The following is an 18,419-nucleotide window of genomic DNA, read 5'->3' as shown; positions in this document are numbered from 1 at the left end:
GGAAACCAACAGCAGAGGAAAAGTTAAAAGAACCCTTCTCCCAAATGCTGTTCTTTTTCTTGGAAAAGTTGCCTCAGCAGAAAAGGGGAGGGGAAAACCTTTTAAAAGATTCAAAATGTAATGTGTGGTTTGACCTTTGTGTATGACTGGTTATTTGCATTCAGTTTGGTTAGGCTACGTTCAGTGCGTGTCCAGCAGCAATAATCAGTTTTCACACAACCACAGGCTGAGCCTTCAGTTACTACAGCCTGATTCCTTTGGTGGACAAACAAATAGCTGACTGAAATCTCAGCACTCCAACCTGAATATCATTTTTTTAATGAATTTTTAATTAATTTTCCAAATAAACAAAACAAACTGTTACATAAAAGGAGATTAGTTCCTTGCACCACAGTGCTACCGTTACTACCATATAATTGACCTAAATTTTTTACCTATTACATTTATCTTATGCAACCCAAGAGGTTAAATAATATCTTGCTGAGATCATTGGGAAAAATATGTATAAATAAAAATATTCTACCGTCCTGCCATTATTTTGTTTAACTAATGCACTTCCGAAGCTCTATTATAGGTAGGCTTGCCAAGTCCCCCCGGGGGGCGGGGAAACCCCCGCCCGAGAGGCCTGTTACCCGCCACTGGTGGATCGGGCCCCGGGGGAACCCCACCCCCAAAGCACGCGACGTGCCCGGCGTCAGCACATCACCCAGAAGTGACGCAGTCGCATCGGGCACGTTGGGGGCGGGGCCGCTGTCATCCGAGGGAAAACTCTATGGTTTTCCCTCGGATGATTGTGGCCCCGCCCCCGGCATGCCCGACCCGACGTGGTTGCGTCACTTCCAGGTGACGTGGTTGCGGCGCGCGTGCGCACTCCCGGACCAGCGCTGGACTCCCCCGGGATACAGACTTGGCAGCCCTAATTATAGGTTTTCCTCAATCCTTCTATTATGGCCACTTTCATTTCTATCTACTGCAAACCACACCTTGGTTTAGGCCCTTTTATGATTCCATTCCAACTGTTAATATAAGGTTGTAATCCTTTTCCAATGTTCTTTCAGATCCTATTAACTTGCATTTTCTCCATCTCTTGTCCTGTAATTTCGTTACTTTAAATTATAACTCAATACCTGTGAAAAGCCAACCCCCATATCTGTCTATTTCCCCCCCAGTGTTACCTTTTCATATCTCATATCTTCTATCCCTAGGGGTCTCTTTCGCATCACCAATTAAATTATGTTAAGCATCGTATATTTAAATTCATCTTGCTTATATATTATGATTCTCTTACTTTGTTATTCTTTAAGTTTCTACCTCTTAAACTATTACTCAGTTACCACTAATTAGTATCAGCTAAAGATATAGTTCTTTTCTTGCTTCATTCCAATTTATTTTCCCCACCTTTTTTCCTACTCCTTAGTTTCCATTAATTTTTCCCTATTACATAACCTTTTTTAAAAAAAGCAGAAAAACAGACACATTCCATCTGAATTTACATCAGTTCGATCTATCAGTTTGATCTATCCTATTTCTCCCCGGCTCTTGACCCAATGACGTCTATCTTTTTTACTTATTACTAAATTCCCAATAATTTCCTACCAATCCTGGCAACTAAAGAAACACAATTCTCATCATTCTTGTTATTCCACCTTCTAACACAGAACTTCAATTTAACTGCCAACCAACTTTTGTGAGCCCTTCATATAGCAAAAATAATAGAAATGGCAAAAGTTTTCAAATCCCTTTGTAAAGCACTCTTTATTTTCTTTTTTGTCCGGTATTCTCTCCTCCTTAAAGTCTTTTCTTTATGTATTTTGCTTTTGTATGTCTGGTAAATTCTTTTTGAAATTGGCTTTGTACTTAGGATCCTGTTTGGTTGTAAATTTTTCTTCTTACATTGCCTTTTGCCTCCATGTCTTTTCCCTTTATATCTCCCAGAGGATTGTTTTACAGCAGAGGAAAAATGTTTTAGTGCAACATTTAGTTGTCTATTTTGGGCTCTTTTTTCTTCTTGAACTAATTTGGTTTTTCCAAATTTACTGACAGCAGTATTTTAAAGAGCATTTTGTATAATATATGGGAACAAACCCAAGTTTACCCTTGATGTAGAGCTGTCGCCAATCCTGTTTCTTCAATGAGTGTATTTGTTTCATTTACACGTTATATTTTTAGCTAAGCACTTAAATCCTCTAGCTGAAAAAAGTAATATGAGAGACACTGGACAAAGATCATGGCTGGCAAACAGCCAGGGCCGGCTCACCCGCTAGGCAAACTAGGCATTCGCCTAGAGTACTGGGCCCTGGATGGGGTGACAGGCCCTGGATGGGGCGCCGAAGTTCGCCTCCCCCCCCAAAGCCCGCACGCCGCTGTTCACCTCCCCTGCTCCACCACTGAAGCAGCCACATCCCCAGCCAGTCAGCCAGCCCTGCATCCCTGTCATGGTACTCTCTCTTCCCCAGACCAGTCCAGGAATGGAAAGAGAAAGACTCATTGACTGAAACGATAAATTACACAAGAACCCAGGAGAGGTAGTCTCTCTGGATTTACAGACACAGCCACCAGAACCTTTCAACTATAGTCCCTTCCAGTCCAGAGCAAGGTTCACACTCTTAACTGGCCTCTGGAACTTGATACCGTAAAGTAGCTTAACTGGGAGAGCGGTTTCAGGCAACAGGATTTAAGCTTGGAGTCAAATGTACATCAATCAGACACAAGTTATAAACAGAATAGAGTTTATTTATCAGAGACTTGCCATCAGACCAGAAAAGATTATAAAATAACAACTTGGCAATGTTTTGCCTAACTACACGATAGAGCATATTTACCAACAGCAAGGAGGGTCAATAGTCCATAGTAAGAGTCCAATATCTTGAGAAAGAATAGCTCCATCCTTGTGGGCACAGAGCCATGTGCTTCAGCTCACAAAGAATCCTTTGTTCTGTCTCATCCCATGGCAGAGACAGCATTCCAGGGTACATGCAGGAACAGAGAGAGAGCAAGCCAAAAAAGTAGCTCCTCTCTAAGGGTTAGCCAATTTGAACCCCAATCTCATTATGACCGGCCCTGGCCAGTAGCCAACCACAATGAGACAGGTACTTTCCAAATTTGGGGTTGTCATGGTAAATGGGTGGGGATAGGTTGGGTCCAGGGACCATCCTCTGCAGTAAGATGATCCCTGACCCCCCTCCCATCCAGGAGGCTACGTGCATCTCTGCCATGCTTCAGCAGAGGCATTTGGTTTATGGGGGCAATTTGAGCAAATGGTCAGCCACCTGGCTGACCCCCCCAAGGGGGGGAAACATGAAGCCTACAGACATTCTAAGGGAGACATGAGGCCCATAGGAATCCATATTCCTATACAATCCCCCGCCCCCACCCCCGAGCGCCGCCGTCTGCTGCAGCAGCTTCCCCGCGGCTGGGCAGGGGCAGGGGAGAGGCAGCCTGGCCCTTCTGGGCGACTTCTCTGTGGCAGGGCAGTTGTGGCTCCGGCGCGCCTGGCCATGGGGAAGCTGGTAGCGGTGCTGCTGCTGCTACTGCTGCGGCGGATCAGGGCTGCACAGAGGAGGAGGCTGCCGCTGCTGGGAGCCCCCTGGCAGCGGCGGTGAAGGCAGGAAGGCGGCAAAGTCAGGCAGGCAGGAGGAAGCGAGCGCCTGGCAAGGCCAGTGAGTGCAGCGGTGGGGGGAGGGAGGGAGGGTGCGGGCGCATGGGGACGGACTCCCCGGGAGACCGCCCCTCTCCAATCCCCCCTGTTCTCCAGGCTGGCCAGTGGCGCCAACATGTCCTGAGGCGCAGAGGAGATGCAGCATCCCCCTTGTCTCCTGCACAGCCCCCCCTCCCGTGCACGCCAGGCGTTGGCATCCGAGTGGGGGGGAGAGGGAGGAGAGGAAGGTGTTATGGTGGGTGGAAGGCACGGGGGGGCTCAGCACTGCTGCAACTCGCGCTGCTGCACCTTTCGGGAAGCTTTGTTTTCCCCCCCCCCCCACGTCTCCAGGCCCCACCGGGAGGTTGGTATCTGCACCTCGCCTAGGGTGCAGGAACACCTTGGGCCAGCCCTGCAAACAGCAATCCTAAGATCGTTTGCGTTTGGAGAACCAAATTAATAATGAGGTGGCCTCCATTTCTTTTCTCACCCTTGATTTGACACAGCAAGGTCTTATACAATTAAACACCTAAACAAATAGATCCAATCAACTGTGTAATTGGCTTTCAGTTCAGCTGTTTTCTGGAGAGTGAAATGCAGCAGTCATTGGACCTCTCAGTGCCAAAAGCATCTGAAAGCAACCCTGGCCAGAAACCATCCACAAAGTCTCTGGTTTTCTTAAGGTCACAGAGTAGCCTTGAAGGCATGTCAATGCACATCTTGAAGAATCCACACTGGCATTTCTGCATGCATGAGCAAATATGCATGAATAAATAAATTCTTGTGTCCCCCCCCCCCGATACAAGTAGCAGTATGCTTTTGTGTTTCTCCTGGTACAGTCAGGTAATGTCAACATCCTTCTATCCTGTCTAATGGTGATGCATTGATTCAACACACTAGCATTTTCTAGGCTGACTGCCAAGCGTATGTCTGTATTAGGAAAACATATGTATGTGTGTCTGAGGCAGCCTGGGTTAATACACTCACCCATTCATATTATGCTCTCCGTGTGAACCTCCCAGGGTGCCTGTAAAACAAAAGCAGCCAAGGACGTGCCGGTCATGGGTAAACAGCAGCTTCTCTGGCTCAGGCAGTGGTTGGCAGAACCTAGATGTTGTTCCCTCTCTAAAGCAATGTCAGTACCTGGGTGTGCAGGAACACCATGTACACCATCCTGAGTTTCTTGGAGAAAGGACATAGCTCACAAGCAGCAATAGGGAATGAAAACTGGCTTCAGCAAATTCGCCACAAAGACAGAGGTGCTCTAAAGATAGAACTTGTCACAGATCCTGCAAAGCTAGAGACAGGGCTATTTTTGGGCAGGAACGCACAGGAACGGAGTTCCGGCTGGCTCCCAAGTTGGCCATGCCCAGCAGGAACTCATTAGCATAATAGGCCACACCCAACAGCAGAAACTCATCAGGATTGGCTACATTAGGGGTGTGTGGCCTAACATGCAAAGGAGTTCCTGTTACAAAAAAAGGCCCTGGGTTTTGACAACAAACAAGGTAAAGAGAATAACAAGCAAAAGGTGGGTGTGGCTGGATGACCACATGTCTGGTAACATGGGGGTGTGGCCTAATGTGCTAATGAGCTGTGCTGTCAGGGGTGTGGCCCAATATGTTAATGAGTTCCTGCTGTTGGGTGTGGCTTATTATGCTAATGATTTCCTGCTGGGCTTTTTCTACAAAAAGAGCCCTGGTAGAGATGATAGGATGGGGCCAACCTAGGGTCATCACACTGGAAATCTGGACACAGGAAAGATGCCTTTCAGTTCCCCTGGTGCAGCGGGGGGAAGAGGCTGCTGTGGCTTCTGCTGCTTTTGTACCTGGTTTTGTCATCTGCACTCCTCCCAAAAGTGGAGGAGAGGAGAACGATGTAAGCTGCCTTGAGTCCCCCTTGGGGAGAAAGGTGTGGTATAAATAAAGTAAATTCATGAATCAACTGCTGCTGTGGGCAGGATGACAGGTGTGCTGCTCACAGCAGGTGAGGGTAGGGGAAGGTAATGGGGCCAGGCGGGAATAGATGGGAGAAGCCATGACTGCCCTGTCTCCTGCTGCATTAAGGGATTTAAGGGCATGCAAACTCTGTTAGGACTGCAAGGTGGCAACCCTGAAAAGAGCAACAAGCCAGTATCCTGTTCCACTGTTCTGTGAACCTAACACGTTTTCATCTCAATTCTTCTCCCAGGAAGAGAGCCAGCTGTGGTGTAGTGGTTAATGAGCGGTGGATTCTAAGCTGGAGAGCCGGGTTTGATTTCCCACTGCTCCACATGCAGCCGGCTGGGTGACCTTGGTGACTCACAAGCAGTTCTCTCAGAGCTCTCTCAGCCCCACCTACCTCACAGGGTGTCTTTTGTTGGGAGAGGAAGGGAAGGAGATTGCAAGCTGCCCTGAAACTCTGAGTGAAAGGCAGGGTATTAATTCAATTCTTCTCCTCCTCCTCCTCCTCCAACTCCTCCTCCTCCCCTCCATTTTATCCTCACAGCCACCCTGGGAGGTAAGTCGGGCTGAGAGAAAAGAACTGGCTAAGTGTGGGTTTGAAGCCAGGTCTCCTTACTCCAAGCCTTTTTTTTAAAAAAACCAATTTTTATTAGGATACTACACATTTCACATATATCAACTTCAATATATATCCTTTTCTTCTTACTCCCCCCCCCTTTCATAGGCTTCCAACAGCGTTTCCACCACCAGCTCAAATCTTAAATTCTCATATGTTTCTAATTTTCAATCATATAACTCTAGGTAACTAATGTTCACATTATTAGTCCATTTCCTTTCTCTTTTAAATCAAATTAATAGTTTTCAAAGCAAATCAGATTGTCCTTCACATCCCAATACTTCTCTAAGTAGTCCTTAAAGTCCTTCCAGTCCACAAAAAATTCTTCCGCCTCCAAGTCTTTAAGTTTTCTTGTCATTTTGTCCGTTTCTGCCATAAAAAGCAGTTTTTTAAACCATTCTTCTTCATCTGGGACCTTACTCCAAGCCTGATAGTCCTAACTTCTGTGCCATGCTAGCTTTTAGTGGTGGAAAGTGCTATGAAGTCGCAGCCAACTTCTGGCAACCCTGTGGGGTTTTCAATGCAAGAGATGTTCAGAGGTGATTTGCCTTTGCCTCTGCATAGCAATCCCGGACTTCCTTGGTGGTCTGCCAGCCAACCTTTAACCAGGGCCCACCCTACTTAGCTTCTGAGATCTGGCAAGGTAGGGCTAGCCAGGCCAGGGCATGCTGGCTTTTACAAAAAACAAACAAACTCTGATGTGCCAACAATGTAATAATTCTATAACAGTTACATTGTAAGCCTCTGTGGTGAATGGTATGGATTTATCCTTCTTGTGAGATTTCCCCCCCCCCCCAAAACGGCCCAAACGGATAACCAGTTTGCCACAGGGTAATGTGATTTTTTTACCAGTGTTTATCTGCAATACTAAAAATAGGGCTTAATTTAAATGATGGTATAATTTTTGTGTGTGTGTGACACATTCTCATGTGTGTGGTAAGGACTGAGCTCTTTGGTCATCTGTATCTGTAGCTGGTCACAATGCGTGGAGATTTCGTTCCTCTTAAGCTGTAGATTTTCCTTTTTAAAGTCTTTTTAAAGGAAGAGCTTGTTTTCCAGCCTGTTTGTAGTTCACAGTTTGTACACAAAGTGTTTTTTATGTACTTCAAAATGTTTAAGTAGCAGTTTTTGTGAGGTATTTTTTGTTTTTTACTTGTGTATTCGTACATGTGCGCTTAAGTAATGTGTGTTGGTGTACTAGGTGAGGAGGGAACTGGCTGGTGTGGAAGCACACACACACACACACTCTTTATTTAGGGAGATTTCCCCAAGGGTTTCCCCCCCCCCCCATTTCACAGAGGTGCTCATTTGTGCACAAAGGACGCAGCATTAGGGGGGGAACATTAAAATCCATTTGAAAAAAGAGTTTATGTAGATAATTTAAATTATGTGCAATAGACACTTGTTTTAATCTCTCAATTGGTCATCTACATCAGTAAAGGAAGGGCCAAGCAGTGGTAACAAAATGCCGAAGCAGTGCATGGAAGGCTCAGTAGAACTAACATCTTCATTCCATAGCAACAGAACAAGTCTGTAACTAGGGGTGGAGCAACAGCAACTGCAGAACATTACCAAACCTGCCGCTCTCTTCGGATTTGCAGCTCTTTGGCACATGTTCATCTTGAATGATATTTAGGATCTACGTTTTAAACTTTTGCTGCTGGTTTTAGTTTTTGCTCATTTTAGTTCAGCCATCTGTGATTGTATTCAGCACATCTGGGTTTTGCCCGTGCCTGGATGGAAGACTTCATGGGAACCTGGTGCATGCTGACTTATGTTCTGTAACAGAAGAATCAGTCTGATTCAACTGAAATTGTTAGAGCTGTTATAATGCTTTTCTATGCTATTTGGTGTCACTTTGCTTTTTTATACAGTTTTATTGTATTCTGTGTTTTGATTTGGCCTTGAACAAATCTACAAAGAGGGTTATGTACATATAAAACAGGGGTCCCCAACCTTGTTGAGTTTACAGGCGGTTTTCAAGTCTGAAAACAGGTAGTGGGTGCCACCATAAAATGGTGTGGGGGTGTACCATGTGGCAAACCACAGAAGGCTGCCTTGGGGACTGGGGCCAGTCAAAAAGGCAGAGGAAAGAAGGAAGAAAGAAGTGGGCACCAGAAGACACATCAGCAGGCAAGGTACCACATTCAGAAACATGGAAGTGACTAAATACATTTAAGAAGTGAACAAGCTGCTCCATGTTTACCACACTGTAAAGTGGTGATCTGCATGCACTCAGTATTAATTGTAGTTGCAAATTCTTTTCTTCGGATAAAGGAACTGCTTTGTTGCTGCCACAAGGATGTGTCTAGTGCGCTGTGGCTGGAGATATTGTGTTGCTGTGATGAATTGCAGCAACATATTCCTTTCATCACCACAGTCTGCATACCACTTGTTCCTTTGGCATTCTTTTGCCCCTGATAGCTTGCATTTAACAATGAACCCTGTGTGTCTCTTGCAGGGAGTTTGGCACCGTGTGTTGCGTATTTCTGTGTTGAAGACTCTCCTGAGGCACAATGACACGCGGCACCGTGATGACTAATGAGCTTTTGTTATTAACATCTAAAGAGTATGAACAGAAAATTAAATTGCCCCTGCAACAAGGCCACAGAGGAGCCCTGGAAAAAGCTTTTTTAAAAAAGCAAAAAATGATTTGACAATGTGTAAAACAAAACGCCTTTGCTTACAAAAGCATTCCCCACACCTTAGTGGCCATCACTCAGGCAAGCCGGGTTTCTTCTGTCTCCTTTTTTTTTTTTAAGTAGCCAATAGTGAAGTAAATTCTGTAATTATCAGCAGTCCCCTGGGCATCCACTGCAGCTTTTCTTTAATGATTGGACCAGTTAACCAGTTGGAAAGCCATTATTCAGAGGATCCTGCACAGCTGATTTTTAGCCCAAGAATGCATCTGGAGTTCCACCAGATGCAGTCTGGGCTTTAAACATTCAGTTAAACAATAGCTTTCCAACTGAATGTCTAAAGCCCAGACTGCATCTGGTTGGAACTCCAGATGCATTGATGGGCTAAAAATCAGCTGTGCAGGATCCTCTGAATATAGATCTGGCCCACAGTGCAAAGAGAGAGAGGAGTTATCTTAACCTGTTCTATTCACCCATTATGAAAACACTCCACTCAGATTGCTTTAATGGAGTGATTAGAGGTACCCCTGTTTTGGGGTGGGTAGGGTTCTTTCTCTCTTTTGCTCTCACCCTCCCGTGCTTACAAAAGAAAAACACACACCCTTCTTAGCCTTTTCTTCTCTACACTTCCATTAGTACCACCAGAGGAGACCAGCAGCCCAGTAGGGATGACCAGAACCAGTTGTATTGACCTTAAAAACTCCAAAGTGGGCAGTCAGAAAAAGTTCCATTATTCAGTCCAGGCATGTCCCTTTCTTGTTAGCCAAATTGCCGCTGATTATTAATTATTTGGGGGAATTATGGTAGTAAACAAAGCAATAGGTCTACATCCAGTGTTATTATTTTGCCAAAACTCGTGTCATTAGTCAAGAGATTTAATTTTGTCTGCGCAGCCCGTGGACTTTGCCTGTAATTCTTTCCCAAAGGCTTTCCCTCCCTCCAAACACCCATGGTGAATAATCTTCATAACTTGGTATGATTTCCTTCTCTGACTTTACCTGCCTTGCAGCTGGGAATAGCAGGGTAGGGGGTTGAAGCCAAAATATATATCCCATCCCTTAGCAATATGCTAGAAAGAGAAGTACCACAAGATAACTGCAGCCTTCCTGGTTTCGTCATTTTCACGGTGAAGAATCTCACATCTAAGACAGCAAGAGAGTCATCGCCCAGTTTTAAAATAACTCGACCTCTTATTGCCCTTGCTGCATTCCACTGCAGGGTCATTGGTCTTTGCGGGGAATTGGGCTGCTTCATTAAATGGCTATATTTAGCTTGGATGCTTGGAATTAAAACATAGGCATTGATTATTTCTTTTTAAATCTCATCTCCTAAGAGACAAACTACAGGTAGCTCCACTGTTTAATGGATCCACATGTATTTGTGCAGGTGTCTGCCTGTTTGCATTAAGCTGGGAGGTCTACTTTTTTGTAACAAAAATGAAGCACATGCATGAAAGGAGTTGTACCTTACTCCTCTTCTGACTTAACCTTATTGAATTTCTTTGCTTTTAAGATTTTTCTTCCAGCACAGCTCACTTCTGTAATTGGGACTGGACAAAAAGTAGAATAAAGCACTAGCGAGTTGCAAGGTGTTTGTTTGCTTTTGTTGTTTTGCTGTACTATTTGGTATTATTTGGGTGATTGTGTCTCGATACAATATTTTCCTGTGAGCCACAGTTAAAATATAGAGTTTTACAAACTCAAGGAACTCCAGTTTTGCAGAGATATATTAGTTTTAACACACCCCTACCTAATGTGGGGCTCCAATATAATAGCAGGACAAGTGCTGAAGAGGGCAACCAAAATTATTATCTCAAACCACCCTGTAAAAAAAACCCTGAGACCTTGGAGAACCACTGCCACTTTGAGTAGACCTGGGGGAGGGGGGAGAAGCTTGCTACACTCAGCCATTTCATGTTTTCCCCTGGGTCCTAGGCTCAGAGCATTTATATTTTTAGTTTCTGCTGTGATCCCTTGTGCTTCTTGATGTTTATTTTAAAAATAGCATTGCCAAAACCCAGTATTTCCCCACCTTTCCCATTTAGGCAGGCATCTTTTAAGGATGGGGGGAAGGTTTGGGACCAACCACAGTTAAAATATAGAGTTTTACAAACTCAAGGATCTCCAGTTTTGCAGAGAAATATTAGTTTTAACACCCCCTCCTAATGTGGGGCTCCAACATAATATCTCTGCTATCTGGCATTACGTTTTATGACACACATGGCCCATGCCCTACAATGTCCCATTTATGTCAGATCTGGCCCTCATAACAAATGAGTTCGACAACCCTGGTCTATAGAATATAACTTTAAAAAACATATCCATTAGGAACAATAGCGTTAGTTGTAGTGTTGCACATGAAATGACATCTACCTTCCTCTGTCCAGTAAGCCATATGGGCACTCAGTGTATTGCGCTATTAAAAATACATTATCACTGCACTGAAAAAAATACAATATCTGACAAGCAGTAACTAGATGAACATGTGTAAGGGGTGATGGCCCTGACATGGATAGCCCTGGTGAGCTCGATCTTGTCATATCTTGGAAGCTAAGCAGGGTTGGCCCTGGCTGGTATTTGGATGGGAGACCACCAAGGAATACCAAGGTTGTGGCATACAGGCAGGCAATGGCAAACTGCCTCTGAATGTCTTGTGCCTTGAAAAACTCCATGGGGTTGCCATAAGTCAACTGTGACTTGATGGCAACAAAAACAAGATGGTTATCATATCACCTCTCTGTCTTCTCCTCTCCAGGCTAAACATACCTATCTCCTTCAGCCTTTCCTCATAGGACTTGGTCTCCAGACCCCTCACTATCTTCCGTGCACTCCTCTGGACACGTTTCAGCTTGGCTGTATCCTTCTTAAACTGTGGTGCCCAAAACTGAACACAATACTCTAGGTGAAGTCTAACCAGAGCAGAGTAAAGCGATACCATCACTTCACATGATCCGGACACTATACTTCTGTTGATGCAGTTCAAAATGAAATTTGTCTTTTTAGCTACCACATCACACTGCCAACTCATGTTCAGTGTATGGTCTACTAAGACCCCTAGATCCTTTTTGCACATACTATTGCCAAGACAAATCTTTTCCAACCTATAATTATGCATTTGATTTTTCCTACCTAAATGCAAAACTTCACATTTATCTCCATTGAAATTCATTTTATTTGTTTTAGCCCAGTTTTCCAGCCTGTCAGGATCATCCTGTATCCTGACTCTGTCTTCTACCATATTTGCTACCCCTCCCAATTTAGTATCATCTACAAATTTAATAAGCATTCCCTCTATTTCTTCATCCAAATCATTTATAAAGATGTTGAACAAAACAGGTCCCAGGACAGATCCTTGTCACTCCACTTGTCACTCCTCTCCAAGAGGATGGGGAACCATTAACAAGCACTGTTTGGGTGCCATTTGTCCAGCAGTTACAGATCCACCTAACAGTAATAGGATCCAAACCACATTTTACCAACTTGTCAACAAGAACATTATGTGGAACTTTATCAAAAGCCTTACTGAAATCAAGATAAATTATGTCTACAGCATTCCCCTGATCCAGCAAGATAGTAACTTTCTTTAAAAAAAAGAGAGAGAGATAAAGTTAGCCTGAAATGACTTGTTCTTGAGAAACCCATCTTGGCTCTTAGTGATCACAGCCATCCTTTCTAAATGCTCAAGGACTGACTGTTTAATATTTGGTTCTAAAACTTTTCCAGGATTCCCCATCCCATGGAGAGAGCTTTACCAGGGTTCTCAGTTAACATAAAAACATAAGAAAAGACCTGCTGGATTGGACCAGTGGTCCATCCAGTCCAGCATTCTGTTTCCCACAATGGCCAATGAGTTGTCCTAGAGGGTCAACAAGCAGGGCATGGAGACCAAAGCCCTTCCTGATGTTCCTTCCTAGCATCAGTGATGTAAGCTGTCCATGCATGTTGAGTTTCATCACAGAGCTCGTGTAGTGTAGTGGTTAGAGTACCAGACTAGGATCTTGGAGACTCAGGTTTGAATTTTCACTGTGCCATGGAAGCTTACTGGGTGATTTCGAGCCAGTCACACAATCTCAGCCTAACCTACCCTACAACGTTGTTATGAGGATAAAATGGAGAAGAGAACAATGTTAGACCCTTTCAGTCCCCACTGGGGATAAAGGTGTGATATGAATGAATTTGTAGGTATCCTCCATTAATCTAATTTGTAGGTATAAATTTTTAGGTATTCTCCATTAATCTAATTCCCTTTCAGAGCCATCTAGTGTTGCCAGCCCCCAGGTCAAGGTGAGGGTTCCCCCACTTCTGGGGGCTTCAGTCTACCCCCGCTGAGCAGGTGGGTGGGGAAGCCCCACCCCCAAGAGTGACCACCTGCCCAGCCACCCCTCTCCTCCCCTCCTGCCTGATTTAAATGGCTTCAGCTGGTCAGCGGAGACCACATGGCTTGCTGACCAGCTGGATGGCCCTTTAGATCCGGCAGGAGGGAGGGAGGGGAGGACACAGGCTCCACTCGTAAAAAGACCCTTTAAAAGGGTCTTTTTGCGAGTGTGCCATGGCCCCCACCCCACCCTCAAAAAGACCCTTTAAAGGGTATTTTATGAGCAGAGCCTGCGCCCGTCACCTCTCCCTCCCTCTCTCTCTTTAGCCGACCAGCTGAAGCCCTTTAAATTGGGCAGGAGTGAGAGGGGTGGCCGGGCGGGAGGTCACTCTTGGGAGGCCCACCCCCAGAATGCCTCCCCAATCCACCTGCCAGAGCGAGGAGGGGACCTGGCAACCCTAGAGCCATCTGTGCTTGTGGCCATCACCATCTCATGGTTATGCAGAGGGAACTTTAGGTGTGTGTGATATGTACAGTTTTGTGATTTTAGGCTCAATGAAGTTGTTCGACTGATCACACCAAACCTGAGAATAAGGACACTTTCCCTCTCTGTGCAATCACTGTCATTTACATTTAGGACTATGATATGGCCCTAGTCCACATAATGGCCCTTTTCACATTACCATTCTAAACCAAATGTTATTCGTTGTTGACCCAATTTCGAGTAAAGCGATACGGAATGGGGGTTTCATACAGTGAATTTCCTTCCATTAATGAGCCATTAATGGTCTATTCAAACAGTGCCACTTCCCCCACACACCCCTTTTCACTGCACAATCTTTCTCGGGCTTTTAAAAAAACATTGGCTATAGCACTTACCTTAGAACATTCAAAAAAAGTCTGAGGAAGATCGTGCAGCGAAAAGGGGGGAGCAGCACTGTAGGAAGCACTATAGGCATTTTAAACAGCACACCATAGCAATTCAGAAGCGCAACGGAGGGGTTGCAAATGGGAAAAATCAGTTTCCTTCAAAAGCAGCTCAACCATGATTCCCTAACTGGACACAAGTGGGTTTGTATGAACAGGTAAATAAATTCCGTAGCAGCCAGTTACTAAAATGGGTCTGTCTGAAATGACAGAAAAAATTCATTAGCAACCAGTTACTAAAATGGAATACAAAAGGCAGTTTGAAAAGGGTCGCAAACACTATCCCAAGTATGTCTTTGCCTTTCCTTTAGCTGTGACTTGCACAACCATTCCAATCTAAATTATTCTTCTGAGGCTCTTCTGAATATCTGTTCCTTCTTCCTGTTTTCAGGCTGTGAAGAGTTACTGAAAGATGCGTTGTCTGTTGGAAGCCTTGGGCCTCGGCACTATGAGACAGAGTATGTCGATTATTACTACCAGGTAACAAGAGCTGATTCTTTTGACCTTCTTGATACAGTTCTGTGAGGGTTGAGTATTGCAGTGATAGTTTCCACCTTGCATGAGGCCAGTTTACAGAGAAAAAATATGGTAACCGTTAGAAGCTGGGAGAAGTTCTGGAAGAGCCAGATGAGGCGTGTTTGGTGTAATCTGGCTGTATAGGTGAGAAATGTTATGTTCCTATATAGCCACAAATAAGGTGGGTGGGGGAGTCCCACGTTTGAGTAATTGCAAAGCCATGGAGCCAAGAAATGTCAAGATGAAATTTTTACAATTGCTGTATGGGCTATGAATGCACTTTAAAATTATGACCCAAGGTTCTGTGTTCAAACTCCCACGGTGTGGAAGAGGTTTTCTACTCTCCAGCCTGCCTCTGAAATGATAATGAGGCCATTATCACTGTGACTGATGTCCACAGGGAGTGATGATTATAAAGCAGATCCAAACTGAGTGTTTTTCAGAGCTACAAAGGGAGTGATGATCCAAACTGAGTGTTTTTCAGAGCTACACCGTCATCTGAAAAGTTCTGCTTCAACTATTGGCAATATCTTGGGAAATGTGGTTTAGATGGATACTGTGATTCAAAATAAGTGATTATTGAGTTGTAAATACTCAAGGTAGTTGTTTGTCTCTAAAGTACCACTGGACTCCTGTTCTATTTTGCATGGGTGAGTGACTCATTTATATACCTCAGGCATCGTTTTGTGCTCACAGTCAAGATGAACTGTAGCAAATAGATTAATCAATTTTCTGATGTTTGATGCATGTTAATGTGTGCATGTGTAGTGGTCTTCTCCAAAATAATGATTGTGAGTACAGGTTTAACAAAACAAAGGAATGTGATCTCACTTGTAAGGAAGAGAGACTGTCAAGGTGCCGTACCCTTCTGTGGGGACATTTATTGATGGAGCTACTAAGTAATACTGTTCTTGTCCTCTTTAATAACTTACAGAAACAGAGTGGCAAGCACACCCTACATTGTTCATGCCTGAGGTAAAGAACAAAATGCTGTACACTTAGGGGATCCAGAAAGGTAGAGCTTCGAGAAACCAAGCTATCAGTTTTATGGTTTCTCATAAGAGAGGTGCATGTACCTAGGTAGATTTTTTAGCTGTGAGGCAGAGAATGAGATGACAGGCAGGTTGGGGATGCTAGCCTGTGGGGCTCTGAGAAATCCAGATGTCATATCTTTCTCTACAGAATACAGAAGTAGATACAAGGTACATTACCAGGTTAGGTAGCATTTTTGGGGTCCACATAAAAGTGGCTCATTTTGTTAGCCTGAGAAAAAGTTGTTATATATTTAGAGGATGCTGGCATGTAAAGTTCTGAGAAACCCAGCAATTCCATTTTCCTACTTGTGGATCAGAGGGAGATGCTGTTCCAGACATGAGATCAGGATAGTTACTTGTAGTTGAGCTTCCTCTGTTCCTTGATAAAACTGCATTCTTTTCTGGTTATAAATGGAGTTATTCATTGCAGCCTTTTTAAAATTAGGTTGCTATTATTTGTCTTACTTTTTGGAAGAGTTGGTACTGGCATTACAGATTGTGACAGTGGTGATAGTGAGGTAAAAAAGATATTTTAAAGTTGTGACAGTTCCTATGGAGACTTTCTATATAACAGCTACAATCCATATAGTAAGACACACACACACACACACACACTTTATATAACAGCTACAATCCATATAGTAACACACACACACAGAGCAACCATGTGAAGCCTCTTGGTTGTAGCATTTTGAGACCAATCATAATTAGCACTCCCTTGGCATTTAGGTGAAGCCTTCGTTCATTTGTTTGCTGTATTCACACAATGCTTTTCAATCACAATCGTTCTCGAAGTGTTTTGCGAGAGTAAAATCAGTTCATATGCAGACATTGAATTGGTTGAAATGAATGTGGGTGTTGGAGAAGATATTGCCTTGGCCTTGCTACCTTGCTGCTCTGAAGGAATTTCCGAGGCAAAGAGAGGTGAGTCCCTCCTTCAAGCAGCCTGTCCATGGAATAATAAGTGCTGCCAGTGCTTTCAAATGCAGCCAGGCTGATTTCCACGTGCTGCAGTCTTGGTTCTGCTCCCCTTCAGCAGCAGTAGGAGCGAATATTAGGCACTAGGCAAGGGGAGCTGCGGTGGCTCAAGTGGTTAAGACGCTGAACTGCAGGCTGTGGAAGGTCAGTAGTTCAGCGGTTCAAGACCCGGGTGCCGCAAGACAGGGTGAGCTCCTGTCTCTAGTTCCAGCTCCTGCCAACCTAGCAGTTCGAAAGCAAGAAATTGCAAGTAGATAAATAGGTACCACTTCGGTGGGAAGGTAACAGCGTTCCGTGCGCCTTGGTGTTTAGTCATGCCGGCCACATGACCACGGAAACGTCTTCGGACAGCGCTGGCTCTTCGGCTTTGAAACGGAGATGAGCACCGCAACCCTAGAGTCGGATTCGACTGGCTTTCGAGCAAGGGAACCTTTACCTTTACCTTTAAGGGGAGCAGATGTTCCTCAGGGTACGTTCCCTAGACCTTCAGGTTTTCTTTCCTTAGGTGCTTGGGCAGATGGCATCAAGCCTCCCTGCTCTCAGAACTCCCTGAAGTGGTGGATGTTGGCAGTGTTGTAAGTGAAGATAAAGGCCTCTGACCAGCTCTACTGTTGACACTGGGGCAGCAACAGAAAAGGCCTGTGTCATAAGAGTGTATCCTCAAGTGCGGAGGCAAGGAAGTGCTAGGAGGCCTTGCTGTGAGGAGGACATTAGCTGCATGGGTTTATACTGGGAAAGGTGATCTTTCAAGGGCTATATTGTATAATATGTTTTCTCCTTCCGAGCTTTGCTGGTTCTTTCTGACTGTCCTGCTTCTTCTTCCATAATGATTCAGGAATTTAGATACTGCTTTGGGAGGCCTATAAAAATATTTGCAGCTTAATACTGGCAGCACTGAGGCATTTTATGAGGCAATAATTTTGGAGCTGTGCTCAAAATAGACTGCTTGCCTTTCCGCTTCACATTTGGCTAGTACCAGCACAGGAATGAAATGCACTCTCCTATCTGTGTGCCAGCCAATGACTGTATTTCAGTGTTGCTGCAGCTCTATCTAGTGGTGGCAAAAAATAAGAAAAACGGGTAACAGAATTCAAACATTGCTAAATACAGGTTCAGAAATTCCTGGAGATTTGGGGATGAAGCCTGAGGAGGGAGCTCAGTAGGTATAGTACCACAGAGTCTACTCTCCAAAGCAGTCATTTTCTCTGGGTGAATTGATCTTTCTAGTTTGGAGACCAGTTGTAATTCTGGGAGATCTCCAGGCTCCATATAGAGGTTGGCAACCGTAATGTTGCCTGCCATTGTATTTTCTATTTCTGTTGACCTTTTCTACAGTTTCTTTTTCCTTGAAACATCTTCTTCAGTCTCTTTGGTATCATTTTGCCTTCTTTAGGAAAGTAAGAAATAATTAAAGGGAGGGCTAGATTGTACAGTCAGATGGCTAGTATCGATCTCTGCTTAGAGACCAGCCATCAGTCACTGCCTCTTATCACCTCCATAGTGGTCACTGTTGAGGGGTTCAATTCTGAAACCAATTCTGCAATCAAGTGATGTGAATCTGGTAGAAATAAGAGCCAGTTGATCAGAGCCATAACCTGCTTATTTTGCACCTAAGGCAAGAATATAAAATTGAGCCCCCCTGTACTTTCACAGTAGTTAGTTTGGTAGAAAGGTAAACACAAAGATAACAAGAGTAATAATAAAACAACATTTATTTTAGTTGTGATGTACTTATCCTGCACCCATCAGTTTTGTCTGCCCCACTTAAATTTAGGATTGCCAGGTCCCTACTTTTTGCCTGTGGGGGGCTCCAGC

The 18,419-nt window shown here is 44.4% G+C and overlaps 1 protein-coding gene across 1 annotated transcript in view; it reads left to right on the top strand.

Moving 5' to 3' along the window:
• LOC107124590 (rab11 family-interacting protein 4-like) overlaps positions 1-18,419 on the top strand; it is a gene marked incomplete at its 3' end in the record, with an annotated part of 256,480 nt that overhangs the window by 90,450 nt on the left and 147,611 nt on the right. Inside the window, exon 3 of the mRNA XM_015428080.1 lies at positions 14,468-14,556. Within this exon, the coding sequence (XP_015283566.1) occupies positions 14,468-14,556 (89 nt within the window). The remainder of the gene's footprint in view (positions 1-14,467; positions 14,557-18,419) is intronic.

The sequence above is a fragment of the Gekko japonicus genome, unplaced genomic scaffold, assembly GCF_001447785.1.
Source record: "Gekko japonicus isolate JY-2015 unplaced genomic scaffold, Gekko_japonicus_V1.1 scaffold1091, whole genome shotgun sequence".
Taxonomy (NCBI): Eukaryota; Metazoa; Chordata; class Lepidosauria; order Squamata; family Gekkonidae; genus Gekko; species Gekko japonicus.
Note: the sequence above shows the minus strand (reverse complement) of the source record. Positions and strands in the feature narration are given on the sequence as shown.